This window comes from Phodopus roborovskii, unplaced genomic scaffold (genome assembly GCF_943737965.1).
Source record: "Phodopus roborovskii unplaced genomic scaffold, PHOROB, whole genome shotgun sequence".
In the NCBI taxonomy this organism is placed as follows: Eukaryota; Metazoa; Chordata; class Mammalia; order Rodentia; family Cricetidae; genus Phodopus; species Phodopus roborovskii.
In genome coordinates, this window is record NW_026126546.1 from 4,202,497 (window position 1) to 4,218,354 (window position 15,858).

Consider the following 15,858-nt stretch of genomic DNA (forward strand, 5'->3'; position numbering starts at 1 on the left):
ATGGCAAGCTGGATACTATGTCACACTCGTGTAATGCCAACAGTTGGGAGGTAGGAAGAGGACAGTGAGGTCATCCTGGACTACATGACATGCTTGAGGCTAGCCTGAGTTACATAGGACCCCATCTTAAAACCCAACCATGGCAAGATCCCGGCTTCCTGTCTTACCGCCCACACTTCTACATTGCCTCAGTTTCTTCTTTCTCAAAGATCACTTCAAAAACAAAACCATGAACCCGTCGCTGTAAACCAACTGAGCTGAGTGACAAGACAAATGGTTGGAAGGAGAGGAATTTCCTTATAAATTCAGCAAGGTCTCAGTCTCGGTTCGGAGTTTTACTTAAGTCCTCAGCGATGTAGTAAGGAAGTTTTCGTGGCAAGTAGATTATCTTTCTCATTAGCAACCTCGTCTCCAAAGGCAGTTTCTTTTTATTTTCCCCCACAAAGGCCGTTTCTTACTAGTTTTGAGATTAAACTATCTGTGTGGCCGTTTCTTACTAGTTTTGAGATTAAACTATCTGTGGACTGGATCTTCAATAACCCTTACACGGGCCCTTTCTTATCTCAGTTCCTCCAGCCAATCGCAGCTCTCTTGCCCCAAACTGAGGTCATACTATGCACCAAGCACTGTGCTGGGCAATGGAAGCATAGGAATGAGTCAGCGCCCGTAACCTAAGGGAGGAGGCAGTGACCAGAGATGGCGGTTGGGAAGTGTGTGAAGCAGGTGTTCACCCACACAGCGTACTGCATTGTAATTGGTGGTTCTCAACAGGAAGATTTTTGTCCCCCAAAACCTTTGGCACAGACTGGAGACATTTTTAGTTGTTACAGGGGGAGAGTGGATATTGCTAAGCATTGTACAAGGGAACACACACACACACCAACACATAATAACATAAACCATACATATATACACACATACCACACACAATAAACACACTGGACAGACACCAAAACATTATGACACACACATTAATACAGCATACCACATAACACACAGAGGTACCAACACACTGTACCACACACACACACTCATCAGAAGTCACGGACACCTCATGTACAAAGGCTTCTCTGTGGATACAAAGCAGAATGTGTCTGCCTAGGGGGAAAGAGCAGGGGCACTGAGGAAGCCCCATCCTGAAACCCTGCTGGGGCCATGTACAGTGGAGCGAGCCTCACTGGGGTGTGGGCAAGAGTAGTGAGTGCCTGATCACAGGGAGACTGATCACCGAGGCTGCAGAGAGAACTTTCAAAAGCCTCCAACAGGTGCTCCCCAAGAAAGCAAGCAGAAGCTGCTGGCTCCATGAAGGAATGCAGGGCTGCAGAAAGACCCAACCAGCACTCTATCCCAACCAGGCTAAAGAGCAGAATAGCAGCCCTGGCCTTCCCGGGGCCTGGCTCAGAGTTCACGGAAGAGATTCAGCCCTCAGGAACCTTGCCCAACACAATCAGCGCCAGATGAGATAAACACTAAGGTCTAGTGATAGCTGGACAGCAAGGCCTCCCAAGGCTTTGGCACTTCATGACAGTAGCCATGTCATCATCTTCATCCCTCGTGTCTTCTCGTCCATTGTCATTAACAGTGAACTATGCCCCAAGCGATGACATCGTTGTTCTGTGTTAGACCGATGCCTCACATTCTGGATGCATTACCCGTTGTGTCTGATATTATCATACACACACGTACCATCCTCACAATGATGTGGTATTTTTCTTTTTAACCTCCATCCCACAGAAAGAAAAGCATGTAACTAAGCAAGTCACCATGCCCTCACAACTGGCACGTGACAGAGACGAGGCGATATCACCTGTGCTGTCATTAGCGGTCACACCGTGCCTGCCCAATGACTTCCACACCCCTGGCCGTGTACACTGCTCTCCATTTTAACACAGTGGCACGCACTGGCTCTTTATCATAAAGATGTAAAGTGACAGAATAAAGACCCTAGATGTCCGTCCCGAGCTTTTTCAGAGAATAATAAATAAATGTTAAAGTAGGATTTCAAACTTGAGATTTTATGCCACATAGCACCCAGGCCACCACAGCCTTCTCTGGCGGCAATCCACATATTTACAGATATTCAGCCAATGCCAACCATGGCAACAGTGGGCTCAGGGATGTGTACACGTGGTTGTAGCATGGTCACTGTGAGCTGATGGTGCCACCTCATCTCTTACAGATCTTTCATAGGAACAAGCCCGTCTGCAAGGATGTCAGAAGCCAACGCCATCAAGGTAAAGTCCCAAGAGTTTAAAATCCCATAGATAATCCCCCCTGTTCCCATGATCCTTTGCTCTGCTTGTGACCGTGGGCCCCCATACGCCAGGAGCTCTGCTGAATGGCACTGAGAGGTGACTGTCCCTTTCTGCTGTCATGCACGCCTCCCAACTCTTACAGCCTTACCTTATTGGCAAAGAAATTGACTGTGGAAACTCATATTCTGTCCTACATCATCTGAGAAAGGTGGTGTTTCAAAACATATGGATCACATTCAAATAAGTCATTTGTATAAGCACATGCCCTGAAAAAGGAAATCACAAGATAGGAATCTAATTTTCAAATGTTGACTAATGAATATGAAAATGGACTTCAGAGCTTGAGGCAAAACAACTCAAGCTGAAGACAGAAGCACAGGTACAAGCCTGAAAGGAAGTAATCAATTTCATTGATACTGGAAGCACAAACTAAGGGCGGCCCGAGAAACTCGGTTGGATCGTATCTATTATGGGTCTCATCATTTTCCTGTCTCATGATTTTCCCTCTGGCCCCATGGCCTCTTATGATGTCGAGTGGAAAGATGTCAGCCCTGTGATTGACAGTCCCCAGTAACTGAAGCCCACCAACTTCACCATGCGTGTGCTTAATGCTGAGTCCCAAAGTGTCTTACACTCATCACCTTTAATAAGGAAGCATATAACTACCGGTCCCAAAAGGAGATTGTAAGGAACACAAAGTAAGGTAATTTAAGAAAGTTTAGTTACGGGGGAACTATTTACAGAGGTGTGCTGGGCACAGGGAAAGAAAAAAGGATCCTGGTGTAGATCCAGGGCTGACATGACCAGAGGCTGGAGGATCCCCTAGGCCCAGAGAGATGCGGAGGAGCTACTGAAAGCCACAGGGGCAAGGCTGTGGTAGGGAGACCTGGGGGGGGGGAGTTGTATTAGTGTCCCATTACTGCAACAGAAACCTCTAAGAAAGCCAACTTTGAAGGAGCAGAAGTTGCTTCTGCTCAGTTTCAGAGACCTTGGGCCACAGCTGAGTGACTGGTGCTCTGGAGCAGGGGTGAGACAGAGCATCGGTGGGCAGAGCATGTGAGAGAGACATCTCCTGATCTGAGGATGTCTTGGGAAGCAAGGAGAGAAGAAGGGACTGGGGTACCAATGTCCCCACCAAAGGCAGGCTCCCAATGATGTAACTTCCTCCCCTCACTCTTCTCCTCCCTAGGTCCCCACAACTTTCCCAATAGTGTCACAGGCTGACAAAAGACTCTGCCCATAATATAGGAAGAACATAAACCATGATGGGAACCAGGGAGGTAAATGCTCAGCCCCCCTCGGAATCCTCGTACGGCTTCCCAGCACAGCCCACTCAGGGTCACAATGCTGACGGCAGAGTGAAGGAGGAAAAGGGCGCTCACAAAAGCGAGCAGGGTGGGCAGAGCAAGGGCAGAGACCTGGTGGGCTCAGCCACTGCCTGCCGTGAGGCCTTCAGCAAGGTCTGAGCATCCCGAGGAGAGCATACCTTTTTCCAAGATCTGCAGCAGGCAGGCCTGATGCCCACTCACTCCAGCTGCGGCAGCCTGGGAGGCCCAATCACACCTGGGCAGGAAGGGTTCTAATTCCCCAGGCCACAGCTCATCTGCAACCAGCTTAGCCTCACCGGTTCTTGTCTGACTGCATCGGTCTCTGGCCGGGTGGTGATGGTGCACTCTAATCCCAGCACTCAGGAGGTAGAGGCAGGTGGATCTCTGGGAGTTCAAGGACGACCTGGTCTACAAAGAGCGTTCCAGGACAGTCTCCAAAGCCACAGAGAAACCCTGTCTTGAAAGGGAAAAAACAAAAACAAACAAACAAACAAACAATCAGCTTCTCTGTCCACTCAACTACAGCTCCATTAATTAACCGATTTGCTTCCATTCTTAAAAACACTAACGTGTATTGTGCAAAAGCCTTTTCAGTTCTCCTGACAGAGACAGGGAGCAGAAGCCCAAGGGCTCACAGGCCAGGGCCTGATCATTCAATATGCACAAGTCTTCAGTGGCAACGGCACACTCTAGTCCTGTAATGAGAACTGAGTCCTGCCACAAGAAACAACAGAGCAGTCTCAGTGGCAGCTGTCCATCTCCCTGGAAATGTCACTCCCTTGACATTTAACCAATTCGTAAGATCTGGAAAGGAAAGATAAAACCTTGAACAGTAAGATGGAGAAAGGAAGATAAAAACCCTCGGGAAAAGAGAATTAATCCGAGTTTCCTGGTAGCTCTCTTATGGACTATTAGTTTCCCATAACAAAATAGACCAAGTCCTCAGGGGAGGAGCATAGGTGTACTGCTAGGGATGTGCTGGCTCTACCTGTTTTATGGAGGGTGCTGGCTGATGTCATGTGTGGTGATTTCAATGGCATGTTCCCCCCAAGGTCTTGGACATTCGAGTACTAGATCCCCAGCTAGTGACACTGTTTCAGTAGGTTTAGGAGATGTGGCCTTGCTGGAGAAAGTATGACAGGCATTGACAGCTTAAAGACTCATAGCACTTACAGTCCCCCTCCATTTCCTCTCCCTCTGCTTTGTGCTTGTGGCCCAGGATGTCGGTGCTGCTCCAGCCAAATATGCCTGCCACTTGCCTGCCATGATGCATTCTTAACCCTCCGCAGCATAAGCGCAAATACGCCCTTCCTCCAATAAGTTGCCTTGGTGATGGTGTTTTATCACAGCAACTAAGATGCATGGCTGCAAAGATCCAACTGCTTTTTAAAGTGAGTCCCCAGTATCATCTAAGGCCATCTCTGGAGACAGTAACTCAAGAATACCAAGGCTCACTGGAGACGGGAGGATTTGAGGAAGCTTCCTCCATGACAGTTACTGCCTGACCATAGTCCCTCCCTCCCTCCCCACACTTTTAGAGCCGATGGCTGTCCAGCATCACCCCGGACACTCAGGTACTACAGACAGAAGGGAGGAAATGAATACAGATACCTGTGCTTTTATGATCAGGCATCTGGGGGTAAATGCCAGGATGATTTGTGCTCATTACAAAATTCTGTATTTTTGATGCAAACACATATCCTCAGATAATTTATTTATTCTCACAAAATGTCAGAGGAAAAAGAAACCACACCCACTGATTCAGAAACAGAGGAGTTTTATGGTGATTTTTTTTTTTTTTTTTTTTTTTTTATCAAGTTGAGTAGCGACAGTTTCATGTAAATGTATGTCTCCTGTCATTTTCCCTCCAATCATGTCCTGGAAAGCATCAAATTTCAAGACCTTATCTTCCCTGAAGGTGAAGGGTTTGTTTTGTTTTTTCCCCACTCCTGGAAATGGCCAAAAGTTTTATTTGGAGATAAAGTTGTTACTGTACAAACTGTGTGTGCTGAAACACCAGCAATAACCACAGATCCGGAGGAACCCCTTTCCAAGGAGAGCTGTAACTTTCCAATAGATATGGCTTAGCTTCCCGGGAGAGGCGAAGCGAGAACACCAGCAGCTCAAATGTACATCTTCTCGCCTGGGATGCAAACTAAGCTCAAACTCTAAACCAATTTTCTTTGAAGTGACACGCAGACTCTATTCAGGAATCAGTTTATAAAGAAATACAATAAACCATCCAAGCAAAAGAATTACGCTCAGTAGGCTGAACGAGTAAATCCAGAAATACAAGCATGGCTGGTTGAAAGCAACAAACCGGATCCCTCTCAGAGCCGTCCAGAGGGACCATGTGAATTCAGATGCTTTGCAGTTAATCTGACTCAAGGTCCTAGTGGCTGTGTTGAGATGCAGCTCAGGGTCAGCCAACAAGTAATCAGAGCCTAGATCTACGAAGTGTTCACCAGCTGCAGAGATTCCCTGGGTCTAAGGACACTGGCCAGTGTTGGCAGCCCACTCCTCCAAACTGTCCAATCCAAGGGGAGAACAGGTGGGTGGTACTGCCCCCTAGTGGCTGCAGGTGGCAACACAAGACACTTTGGAACTGCATGTGCATGCTTAAAAATAATAAACCTTAGCTCACAGATGGGTAAGAGAGAAATGAAAGAAATGACTCTTGTTTGTGTTGGATTGAAATTTATTTCAGTTACAACTCATGGTCCAAAATCAACACAGGTATCAGGACCGTGCTGGATTCGAAACTAAAGCTGTAAAGTAAACCTCGTTTTTTAAAGGGACTTCAAGAAATTCATTTCTTAAGCTAGCAGACAAAGAAACGGTATTTTCACTCACATGTGTCATTATAGTTGCTTCTGATTATCCTCCTCCCCCAAGCCCCTTTCCTCCCAATCCAGCCACAGGATGGATTTCTTAAAAAGAGGGAGCATCCACATTGATGACAGGAAGTGTACCAGGAGGGCTCTACTTCCAAACTCACTGTGTGCCAAGGTTCTGCATGCCAGAAAGTCATAAAGACCGCAGGAGTCCATAGTGTGTTGAGTTCTGTACTAGGAGTTGAAGTAACTAAGAAAAATCACACTAATTCCCACTGGGAGAAGCTGTGTGTCTCCCAGGAGAGTCTCAGGATCAAGGGGCATGGAACTGGGAAGTGGGACAATGAACTTGGAGAAGGAAAACAGCATTTTTGATGCTTAGAATCCACAATGTGGCTGGCTATATACTGGTTGTTGGGACCGATGGACCTGCACTCAAATCCCGACTGTACTCCTCTCCGCTAGAAGACATAAAAGTAACTCGGGAACCTAAGCTGAATTTCTCACATCAACAAGGCATTTGAGGAAGGCTTCAGAGGAGACAACCAATGGGAAATCCAGCACAGTGAAGATGGGGACCCGCCAGTGCCAATCTGCACCAGCCGTCCACATCCCTGCCCCCTTATTACATTCCCCTGACTCCTTCTGCAGGCTAAAAGCATCTCCTTTCTACCTAGTTTGGTTTCTAGCTTGCAAGTAAATGTGTTGTGGATGAATTGATGAGAAAGTGCGCCAGAGGCCTCCGTCTGTCACAGATAATATCGTTCATGACTTATCACTCCCCACAGCAAACATGTGACACCACGCTGGACACGTGGTGGACATATGGAAAATATTTGTGGGACTCCCTCTATGACATAGCCTGTGTTAACAGCGTATAGATAAACATCATCGCCCTGTCACAGGACCACCCAGGGATGATCCAGTACCATTAGGTGGGGGCTAGAAAAGAGGCTCTGGTGACTTCTGGCCCCATTTCTGTCTGTGCTTCCAAATTCAGCTGCATCTTGTCCCTCCACTGGACTCTCGCATCTCAGCTGTGGAGACAGAAGCCCTTGCCCACTCCTCATCCAGACACACCCAAGGCATCACTCCCTCCAGGCCTGGGCTGCAAGAATTGTTCCAACTCACCTTCCTCACTGGTCACTGGTCCCAATGGGGAAAACTGTTGAAATGTGTGTTCCTTCCTTCTGATTTTATGCAAGGGGTTCTAAGAGCCAGTAAGTTCCTGCAACAACCTTGGCTTTGCCTAACACAATCCCTTCCCACTGCTTCCCCAAGGACAGCTTCAGTAATTTACTGCGGCAATTAATTTCTGAAGGTTATGATGGACTTGAAGATGCTTCTCCAGCAGGTCCTCCTGCCAAGTGGACATTACTAGCCACTGTGATTATTTAAGTCTCTTCTCTGGGCTCCTCCATAATTAATCATCAAGACGCAGGATGTTAATGGTCACAACAGTCCTAGACAGGATAAATTTTATGACCGAAGCCAAGTTTTATCTAATTTTCTTCCAAGTCCATTTCTGTAATCATATAACACGACACGGATGCTCTGTTTCTGGGAGTGTTTGCATGCGTACACTTCAGGCAGGGGTAACCAGTATCGATTGCACTCAGCACAAATTGAATGGAAGCGTACATCAGTGGTTCTCAACCTCCTAATGCTGTGACCCTTTAATACAGTTCCTCGTGTAGTGGTGACCCCCAACTGTAAAAGTATTTCGTTGCTACTTCACAACTGTAACTTTTATGAATTGTAATATAAATATCTGACATGGAGGTTATCTGATAGGTGATCCCTGTGAAAGGGATGTTCAACCCCCTTAAGGATCAAGATTGAAAACCACTGGCTTAGGTGGAAGCTAAATATTATCCAGGGAATTGGATTTCAGAATCTGCATTTTAACTTCCCAGTCACCAAGGCTATTCAGTAAGTGGCAGGCTTATACTCAACTCGGGTGACTTCACAAGTGCCATTTGTGGCCACTTGGCTTTGTGTCTTCTAATAAGAGACAAAGTCTTGGCTCCCATGAGTCTTGTTTTCTTTTAAAAACTAACAGGTAAGGATAGAAGCCCAGATAGGTCAAGCAGTTGTGTCAAGTTGCTCAGCAAAGCTCAATCACAAACCTTGGGAAATGCCAAACAGTCAGGTATCCGAAGGAGAGGATTCAAACACATATGGAAATGAGGTCACCATATGTGTTACTGATAGATATATGACATACACTTGTAAAGTAACAGTGAGAGATAAACTATCCCTTATCCCAAATTCATAGTCGGTTGTTTTTGTCTCATTGTTTTAAAGGTCTTGTGTAGTCCAGATGCCCTTGCAGTCATTCCGCAACCCTAGCTGACCTTGAACGTAAGGTCCTCCTGCCTCTACCCCCTGAGTGCTGGAATTACAGGCATGTGCTACCACACCCAGCTCTGACTTTTGCCAAGCTCTTGCATCTGCACTTAAATCACAGCTCCCAGGGTATAATGATTTGGAACACTTTTTAAGCCAAGCTGAGAATCTCTACACACTCCTCGGAATGCAGTGCCTACACACATTATACAATTTAGAAGTAGGGCATGCTTGATTAACACTTTCTCTAAAACTTCCTTAAGTCGGGACAAATGGCAAACAATAAGTCCTCTGATTCTACAACATTTCGCTTCAAGGAAATATTCCCAGCATGCCAGTCTTCAAGTACCAGAGTGCCCAGGAGCGTAGAACTGGAAAAGATGCCGTATCCTAGCATGGGAAATAACCTCCATGGGACAGATAATAACACATTCACAGGAAGCAAAGCCTTGGTGTTCCCTGTCTTTGTTTTGATATGACTTAACTGTTGATTCTATGAGCTTTTTTTTTTTTTTTTTTTTTTTTTTTTTAAACGATGTCTACACTTAACAACCAACTTACAAAATCCTTGCCCATTTAACAGCCAGGTCTTACAGTGTGGAACAAACCACTCCTGCGCATCTTAAATAGGCTTCTAATTCCCCCCTCCCCCACCCTGGCCAGCCCCCAAGAAACACAACTTCAACTTCACATAATGCTGTGTCGTTCGATTATTCAGGGTTTGGCCCAAATAGTCCAGTCCAGGTCCATTAACTTCCACAGGTGTGCTCTGCTCTCTCCTCACTAGAAACAAGAACCCCAGCTAGTAATGGGAGCCCTAAACACTGCAAAGGGCAGGCAGGACCAGTCTCTAGGCTGATAATGCTGGTTACAGCACTGGCCACCAGAGAGCAGACATGCCTGTCACCGCCCAGTGAAGAGCCTCGGCCTCACACTTGGAGGGGAAAGTCCCTCTACAAGCCCTGTGAGTCTTCTGCTCTGACTGACCTGAAACCCTTCCCAGCACTGGACAACATCCACGGGCTTTGTCAGGAGGGTAACCAAGCATCCCCTCTCCAATCTCCCATGCAAGGGTAAACTAAGTATGCATTAGAAGCTATGCCTCAAGTTTTTATTAAGTAATAAATTTTTAAAACAGGAAACATGCCTTGACATGCTCTACTTCATTTATCCCACATATAAATGCTGGGGAAGTATAAGAAATCACCCATTACTCAGTCCAGGAGTTAGTTTCATTACTACTGACTGAGCCTATGGAGAATACCAGGAGTCAAGGCCAGGCTGGAGGTGTGGTTGGGTAAGTAGAATGCTGGCTTAGCATGACCTAAGGTCCTCAGCTTGATCTGTGCCCTGCTAAAAACAAATTTTAAAGGTCGGTCTGAAAAAAGAATTCCACTCCAGATCTTATCTTTTTTCATTATTGCAAATACCTGACCTGTTAGCTCTTTATTAAACAACCCCACCCCCCACCCCTGATGGAAAACAAAGAACCTAGGTGGATTTTAGCCGCAAAAGCTGACAGCTGTGTGATGAGTTACTTCACCTGTGTGGTCCTGTTTGCTTACCCTTAAGGTCACCCAGACCACTTACCTTGTGAAATGTTGATATTGAATCCAGAAGCACGGAGAGGCCCCTGGCACGGGTGGTTTGTCAGCATATGTGTTTGCTCAGGCCGACAGAGTGAGGGGTGTGCAGGCCTTTTGGTTTCTCTATGCCACACAGGGCAAAGAAAATTTCACTGTCTTGAGCATCACCTGCAGCTCATGGCTTGTGAGCACCAACTTACATTCACATTGCGTAACACTGCAACACAACGGGCTATCGAGAACCACAAACAGCCCATGGCCGCAAGTTGGATATCCATGGTTCATTGCTACTGTTGGTAAAATCACTACTAAAATGTTAAGGGAGGGGAGAGAATACTAAACAATGCTGAAGAAAGACCAACATTTGAACAGAGACACAGGATAGCACACACCAGGTGTCAGAAAGATTCCCCCCAATGTTTGCCACAAAAGACCCTCCCCAGCTTCCTGGAGTTGAGGAATGATATTGCAATCATGAGCACCCCATCCAAACTGGCATCACAAGGTGTGGGGCAGTGGCCACTGCTGGTGAGATCTCAAGTTAGCACAGTCATCTGGGAAACTACAGTATTTCCCCTAGAACCTAAAACTAGAACCATCCTACAACTCGGGAACCCCACTTGTAGTATCCATCAAGGGCATTGAAATTAGGATCTTGAAGAGCTGTCTCTACTCCAAGTCCCTGCAGCATTTGGCCACAAAGCAAACCACGGGAGCAATCTGTCTGTACACAGCAGCCTGGGTGAAGAGACAGTATACACATATACAATGGAGTTTTACTCAGCCCCACAAGAAGTAAAGCCTACCATTTGTGACCATGGGGATTAGCCTGGAGGACATTATGCTGGGTGAAACAAGACACGCTCAGATGAAACCCTACATGCTGAAACAACAAAACTCATGGTATCAGGAAGTGCAAGTTGGTTTCCAGGAGCAACAGGATGGATGGTGAGAGGGTGATGTTCAGGAGTCCTTGAGAGCCATACCACTCACAGTGATGTCCGCTTTCCATGATTTTCTAGCTTGTGGGATATTGAATCTCCCTACATCTCAGACTTCTCCTTTCCATTAGCAAGGGCGAGAATGCAATAAGCTCGCCAAACTAAAGTGTTGAGCATCACGCTGGGCAACTGGTGAGATCCCAGTAAGTATCATTAAGCAATGTCATCGATCTTATTACATACACAAGCGGTTTCCATAGAAGCATATGTAAGAGTGTTTGATGGTGTTATTCATGAGGTTTACTGTTTTTTCCATCTTATATTTTAGGATCCAGGTACTTAGAGTTGAACAAGGTAAGTGGGAAAATGTTAAAATGTACTTGTTACTCTATGAAGGCACAAACATGTGGACACTGGGGAATGCAGCTTAAATGTTACTTGGAAAGTATGCCCTGGGACTTCAGTCATCCGTTTTCCTTTTTCATTTGTAAAACCAAAACATTCTTAACCACTGGCCCTGCCCAAGAACAGTGAATTTAACTCCCTGTTCTCTTTCCTTTTGCAGATTCCTGCACCGCCTCCTCGGTAAGACATTTAAAATCATATTTATGGGACTGGAATGATGGTTCAGAGGTTACAAGCACCAGCTGCTCTTGCAGAGGAACCAAGTTTGATTCTCAGCACTCACACTGTGGCACACAACTACCCGTAACTTTAGTCCCAGGGGATCTGATGCTGACACGCATCAGATACACAATACACAGCCGACACGCAGTCAAAACACTTGTACACATAAAGTAAGTTTTAAGGTAAATTTTTTGCCAAATGTGGCGCCCGCAATACAATCTGCTCCATGAATTGGGCTAAGGTCTAGAGATTGAAATAAGAGACAAGACAGTGGGTCATTCGTTCACAGCAATGTTGGAATGTTGAATGTCGTTTATTGAGGGGAAGGAGTGGGCTTACATACTCTGACTCACAGCACAGTGGAAAGCAACAGGGTTTTCAGGCTTAGCTCCTCCCCAGCAGATGAGTGTTAGCAAAACAGGAAGAGTACCAAAAACAACTCCAGGGCAAGATGTTCCAGCCAACAACTTCAGGCTTGCCCAAGGGGCCTTGGGGGTCCATGCAGGGCCCTTCAGGTCCCCCTTTCTTTTAATATAAACTAACACCTGTCTTAGGTGGCAGAGAATGGCAGCATAATTCCTTACCCATCATTGGAGAGGTCACCCAGGCCCGTAACCTTCCTGTCTTAGGTTGGATATTTGCCCCCTTCTCCCTTATCCATCTCTGGTGATTAGTTTGTTTATAAGTTCAGCCATATGTGGGCAGAGGCATTTTCTCTTGAGCCAAAGACAGTAGAATGTGTCTTGTTTGAAAGTTGGCCTGGGCCTGTGGCAGCATAGGCAGATCAGGCAGATAGCTCCAGGGGGAAGGGCGATGAGCCCCAGTGAGAGAGAGCTTGCCCCTTCTCTAATCTGCCAGCAAGTTAAAGTCCTTGTAAAAGGTCTTCTGCACTGGTAGGTGATACTCAGGTTTCATTGATGTTAATGACCTGCATGGCTAAAGCATGGGTATAATTTTAAAAGTTATCACTCCGGGGCCCCTGGAGAAACCTAACTACAACTGATGCATTCTTGACTTTAGCGGGCGTAACACAGATATGTGTGAAAGAGAGAGGGTTGTCTTTGAAAATGTCGCTGCAGTGGCGGAGACGGCAATGGAAATAACAATCGCATCCGTGATCCCAAAATCTCCTTTCCTCTATGCCACACAAGTTGGTCATCTGTAGAGGGGGTCCCTGGCATAAGTAACCACCCTGGCTACTCGGACTACGACAGCTGTTACTTCATATGTCCAGCAGCTAACCATTCAGCAGACCTGCTGATAACAATTGAGACTTTCTCTAAAATTAGTAGCATTAGTTACAACAAAAAAGAAGGAAGCCAGAACACAGTGCCTGAAATGAAATTCTTATCCTTTGGACCGAAGTATAATTTTATAGCTGCTGTACCCAAACTATAACTAGTGGTCAAGAAAAGGGGCCACGCGGGGCTACTCAGACCCACAGGCATCAGAATGGGTGGATTCTTGAAGAAGGCCCATCGGACCTTCTTGCTGGCTGCTACAATCACAGTCCCTCCCCATATGGCGAACCAGACACTCAGCCACTCAAACAGGGTTATCTGCATCTGTGGAAAGACACAAGCAGACTCTCGGGCCCACACTAGAACAAGGTCGGGGCCACACCATTTTCCAGTAATGACATTCTTCCACATAACTGAGCCATAGTCAGATGATCGAGGGCGCCAATGCCTGTTGGCTGCAAATCAAGCAGCACCATCAATAGTTAAAAACTTTAAAATATTAAGGACAAGTGAAAGGTGATTACAAGGAGACCCTGTAAATTCCCCCTTGTTTTATGAAGATAGGCTTTGATTGTGCGATGTGCACGCTCCACCATGGCCTGACCTTGAGGATTGTAAAGGATACCCATCTTATGCATGATAAAAAAAATTTTGCAAAAAGAGTTGAAACCCTGACTAGTATAAGCAGGGCCATTATCAGTTTTTAATTGTCTGGGTACCCCCATATAAGCAAAGGCTTGCAAACAATGGCTCTTAACATCTTTAAGCCTTTGTCCAGTATGAGCAGAGGCAAATATGAGATGAGAATGGGTATTCACAGATACATGAATAAGTTGTAGTCAGCCAAAGGAAGGAACATGGGTAACATCCATCTGTGTGACTCCCCGAGGGTTAACTCCAAGACGTGGAACGGGTAAGAACTCTGCATATAGGGGACAATTCTTAACTATATTAATAGCTTGGTCTCTAGTAATTTTAAAATGGAATTTAAGCGACCCTTTATTAAGGTGGAAGGTTGTATGAGCTTTGCAGGCTGCTTCATAGCCAGACTCTCTCATCATCATGATGGCACTATTTGTTTTAGTATTAAAATCAGCAATGGCATTTCCTTCACTCAAAGGGCCGGGCAAATCAGAATGCACTCAGAGATGTCCTACAAAAATTGGATGAGAGCGCCTCCATAGTAGGCTTTGTATGGCTAGTAAGTGTTCCTGTACATGAGAGACCAGAGCTATATAGGTAGCAGTTTCTAAGGGGGCCAATATATGATACACATATTTACTATCAGTGTATAAATTAAGCGGCTCATCAGAAGAATGTTGCAGGGCTCAGCTAGTTCAGCAAATTGTGCAGATTTCACTTGTAGTGTAGAGCGTTTAATAACAAGACAGGAAACAACAATTGCACAACCGTTTGGGGAGCCGTGTGTAAATACACCGCAGGCCCCCTTCAGCGGATTTTTGGAAATAATTTTGGGGAAATGGCAAACACACAGGGTGATTTTTTTTTTAATGAGCTAATTTATTGGAAGGGAAATGATTATCAAAGTGGCAGGGTGTGGAACACATGAAAGGTGTCCAATCCTCATCAAACTGTTGAAGCCATTGCATCTGTTGTTGAGATAGGGAGTGACAATTACATCTGGGATCTTGCCAAAAGCTTGAAGATTCATTTTGTATGCCTTTTGAATAATGGAAAGCATTGCCTGGGGATAAGATTTAACTATATTTCTTGGGGATGCATGTTCATTCACCCATAATATAGGACCAGTTTGCCAAAACACTCCGGTAAGGGAATATGCTGAAGAAAAAACTAATAACATCAAGTTTTGAGACTAGTCAATATAATTTAAGTGTGCAGATTGGAGGCATTCTTGTCAAGTTGTATGCATTTGAGCATAGCAGATGTTAAGATGCGGGGAGAAGTGGGTGGGATCAGACTCTCCTTGTAAAATAATATCAAATAAGGGTCTAAGCTGTCCAGTGGTTAGGGCCAAACCAGATTAAACCCAATTTATATCTCCCAATAATTTTTGAAAATCATTAAGGGTAGTCAGTCTACCCAGCCTTAAAGTAATCTTTTGAGGACGGGTACCAGAATATAACAATTGATGACCCAGATATTGATAGAGAAATTCTTGTTGCACCTTTTCTTAAGCTGGCTAGTTCAAGATTATGTTGCAATTCCCCAAAAGCCTCATTTACTTCATTAGGATCTGGGCAAGCTAAAAGAAGGACTAGATATGGAAATAAGAGACAAGACAGCGGGTCACTTGTTCAACAGCAATGTTGAAATGCTGTTTATTGAGGGGAAGAAGTGGGCTTATATACTTACTCACAGCACAGTGGAAAACAACAGGGTTTTCAGGCTTAGCTCCTCCCCAACAGATGTGTGTTAGCAAAACAGGAAGAGTACCAATAGCAACTCCAGGGCAAGATGTTCCAGCCAACAACTTCAGGCTTACTCAAGGCACCTCAGGGGTCCATGCAGGGCCCTGGAGCTATAAACATAAATGATTTGTGCCAGCTCCTGCAAAAGAGAAGCACAAACATTTGGCCTGGCAGAAGCTGGACTGTGAACAACATCCTGGAGCCTCCCTCCTTCCATTCATTCACACCATCAGGCAGCCCATCTACTGCCAGCGCACCTCCCTCCTCCATTCACCGCACCTCCCTCCTCCATTCACCGTTCTTCCTT

General features: G+C 45.7%; 1 protein-coding gene across 1 annotated transcript in view; it reads left to right on the forward strand.

The window, feature by feature from the left end:
* Clnk (cytokine dependent hematopoietic cell linker) overlaps positions 1-15,858 on the forward strand; it is a 231,548-nt gene that overhangs the window by 175,343 nt on the left and 40,347 nt on the right. The window contains exons 7-9 of the mRNA XM_051200215.1: positions 2,180-2,234; positions 11,622-11,647; positions 11,859-11,878. Of these exons, the coding sequence (XP_051056172.1) occupies positions 2,180-2,234; positions 11,622-11,647; positions 11,859-11,878 (101 nt within the window). The remainder of the gene's footprint in view (positions 1-2,179; positions 2,235-11,621; positions 11,648-11,858; positions 11,879-15,858) is intronic.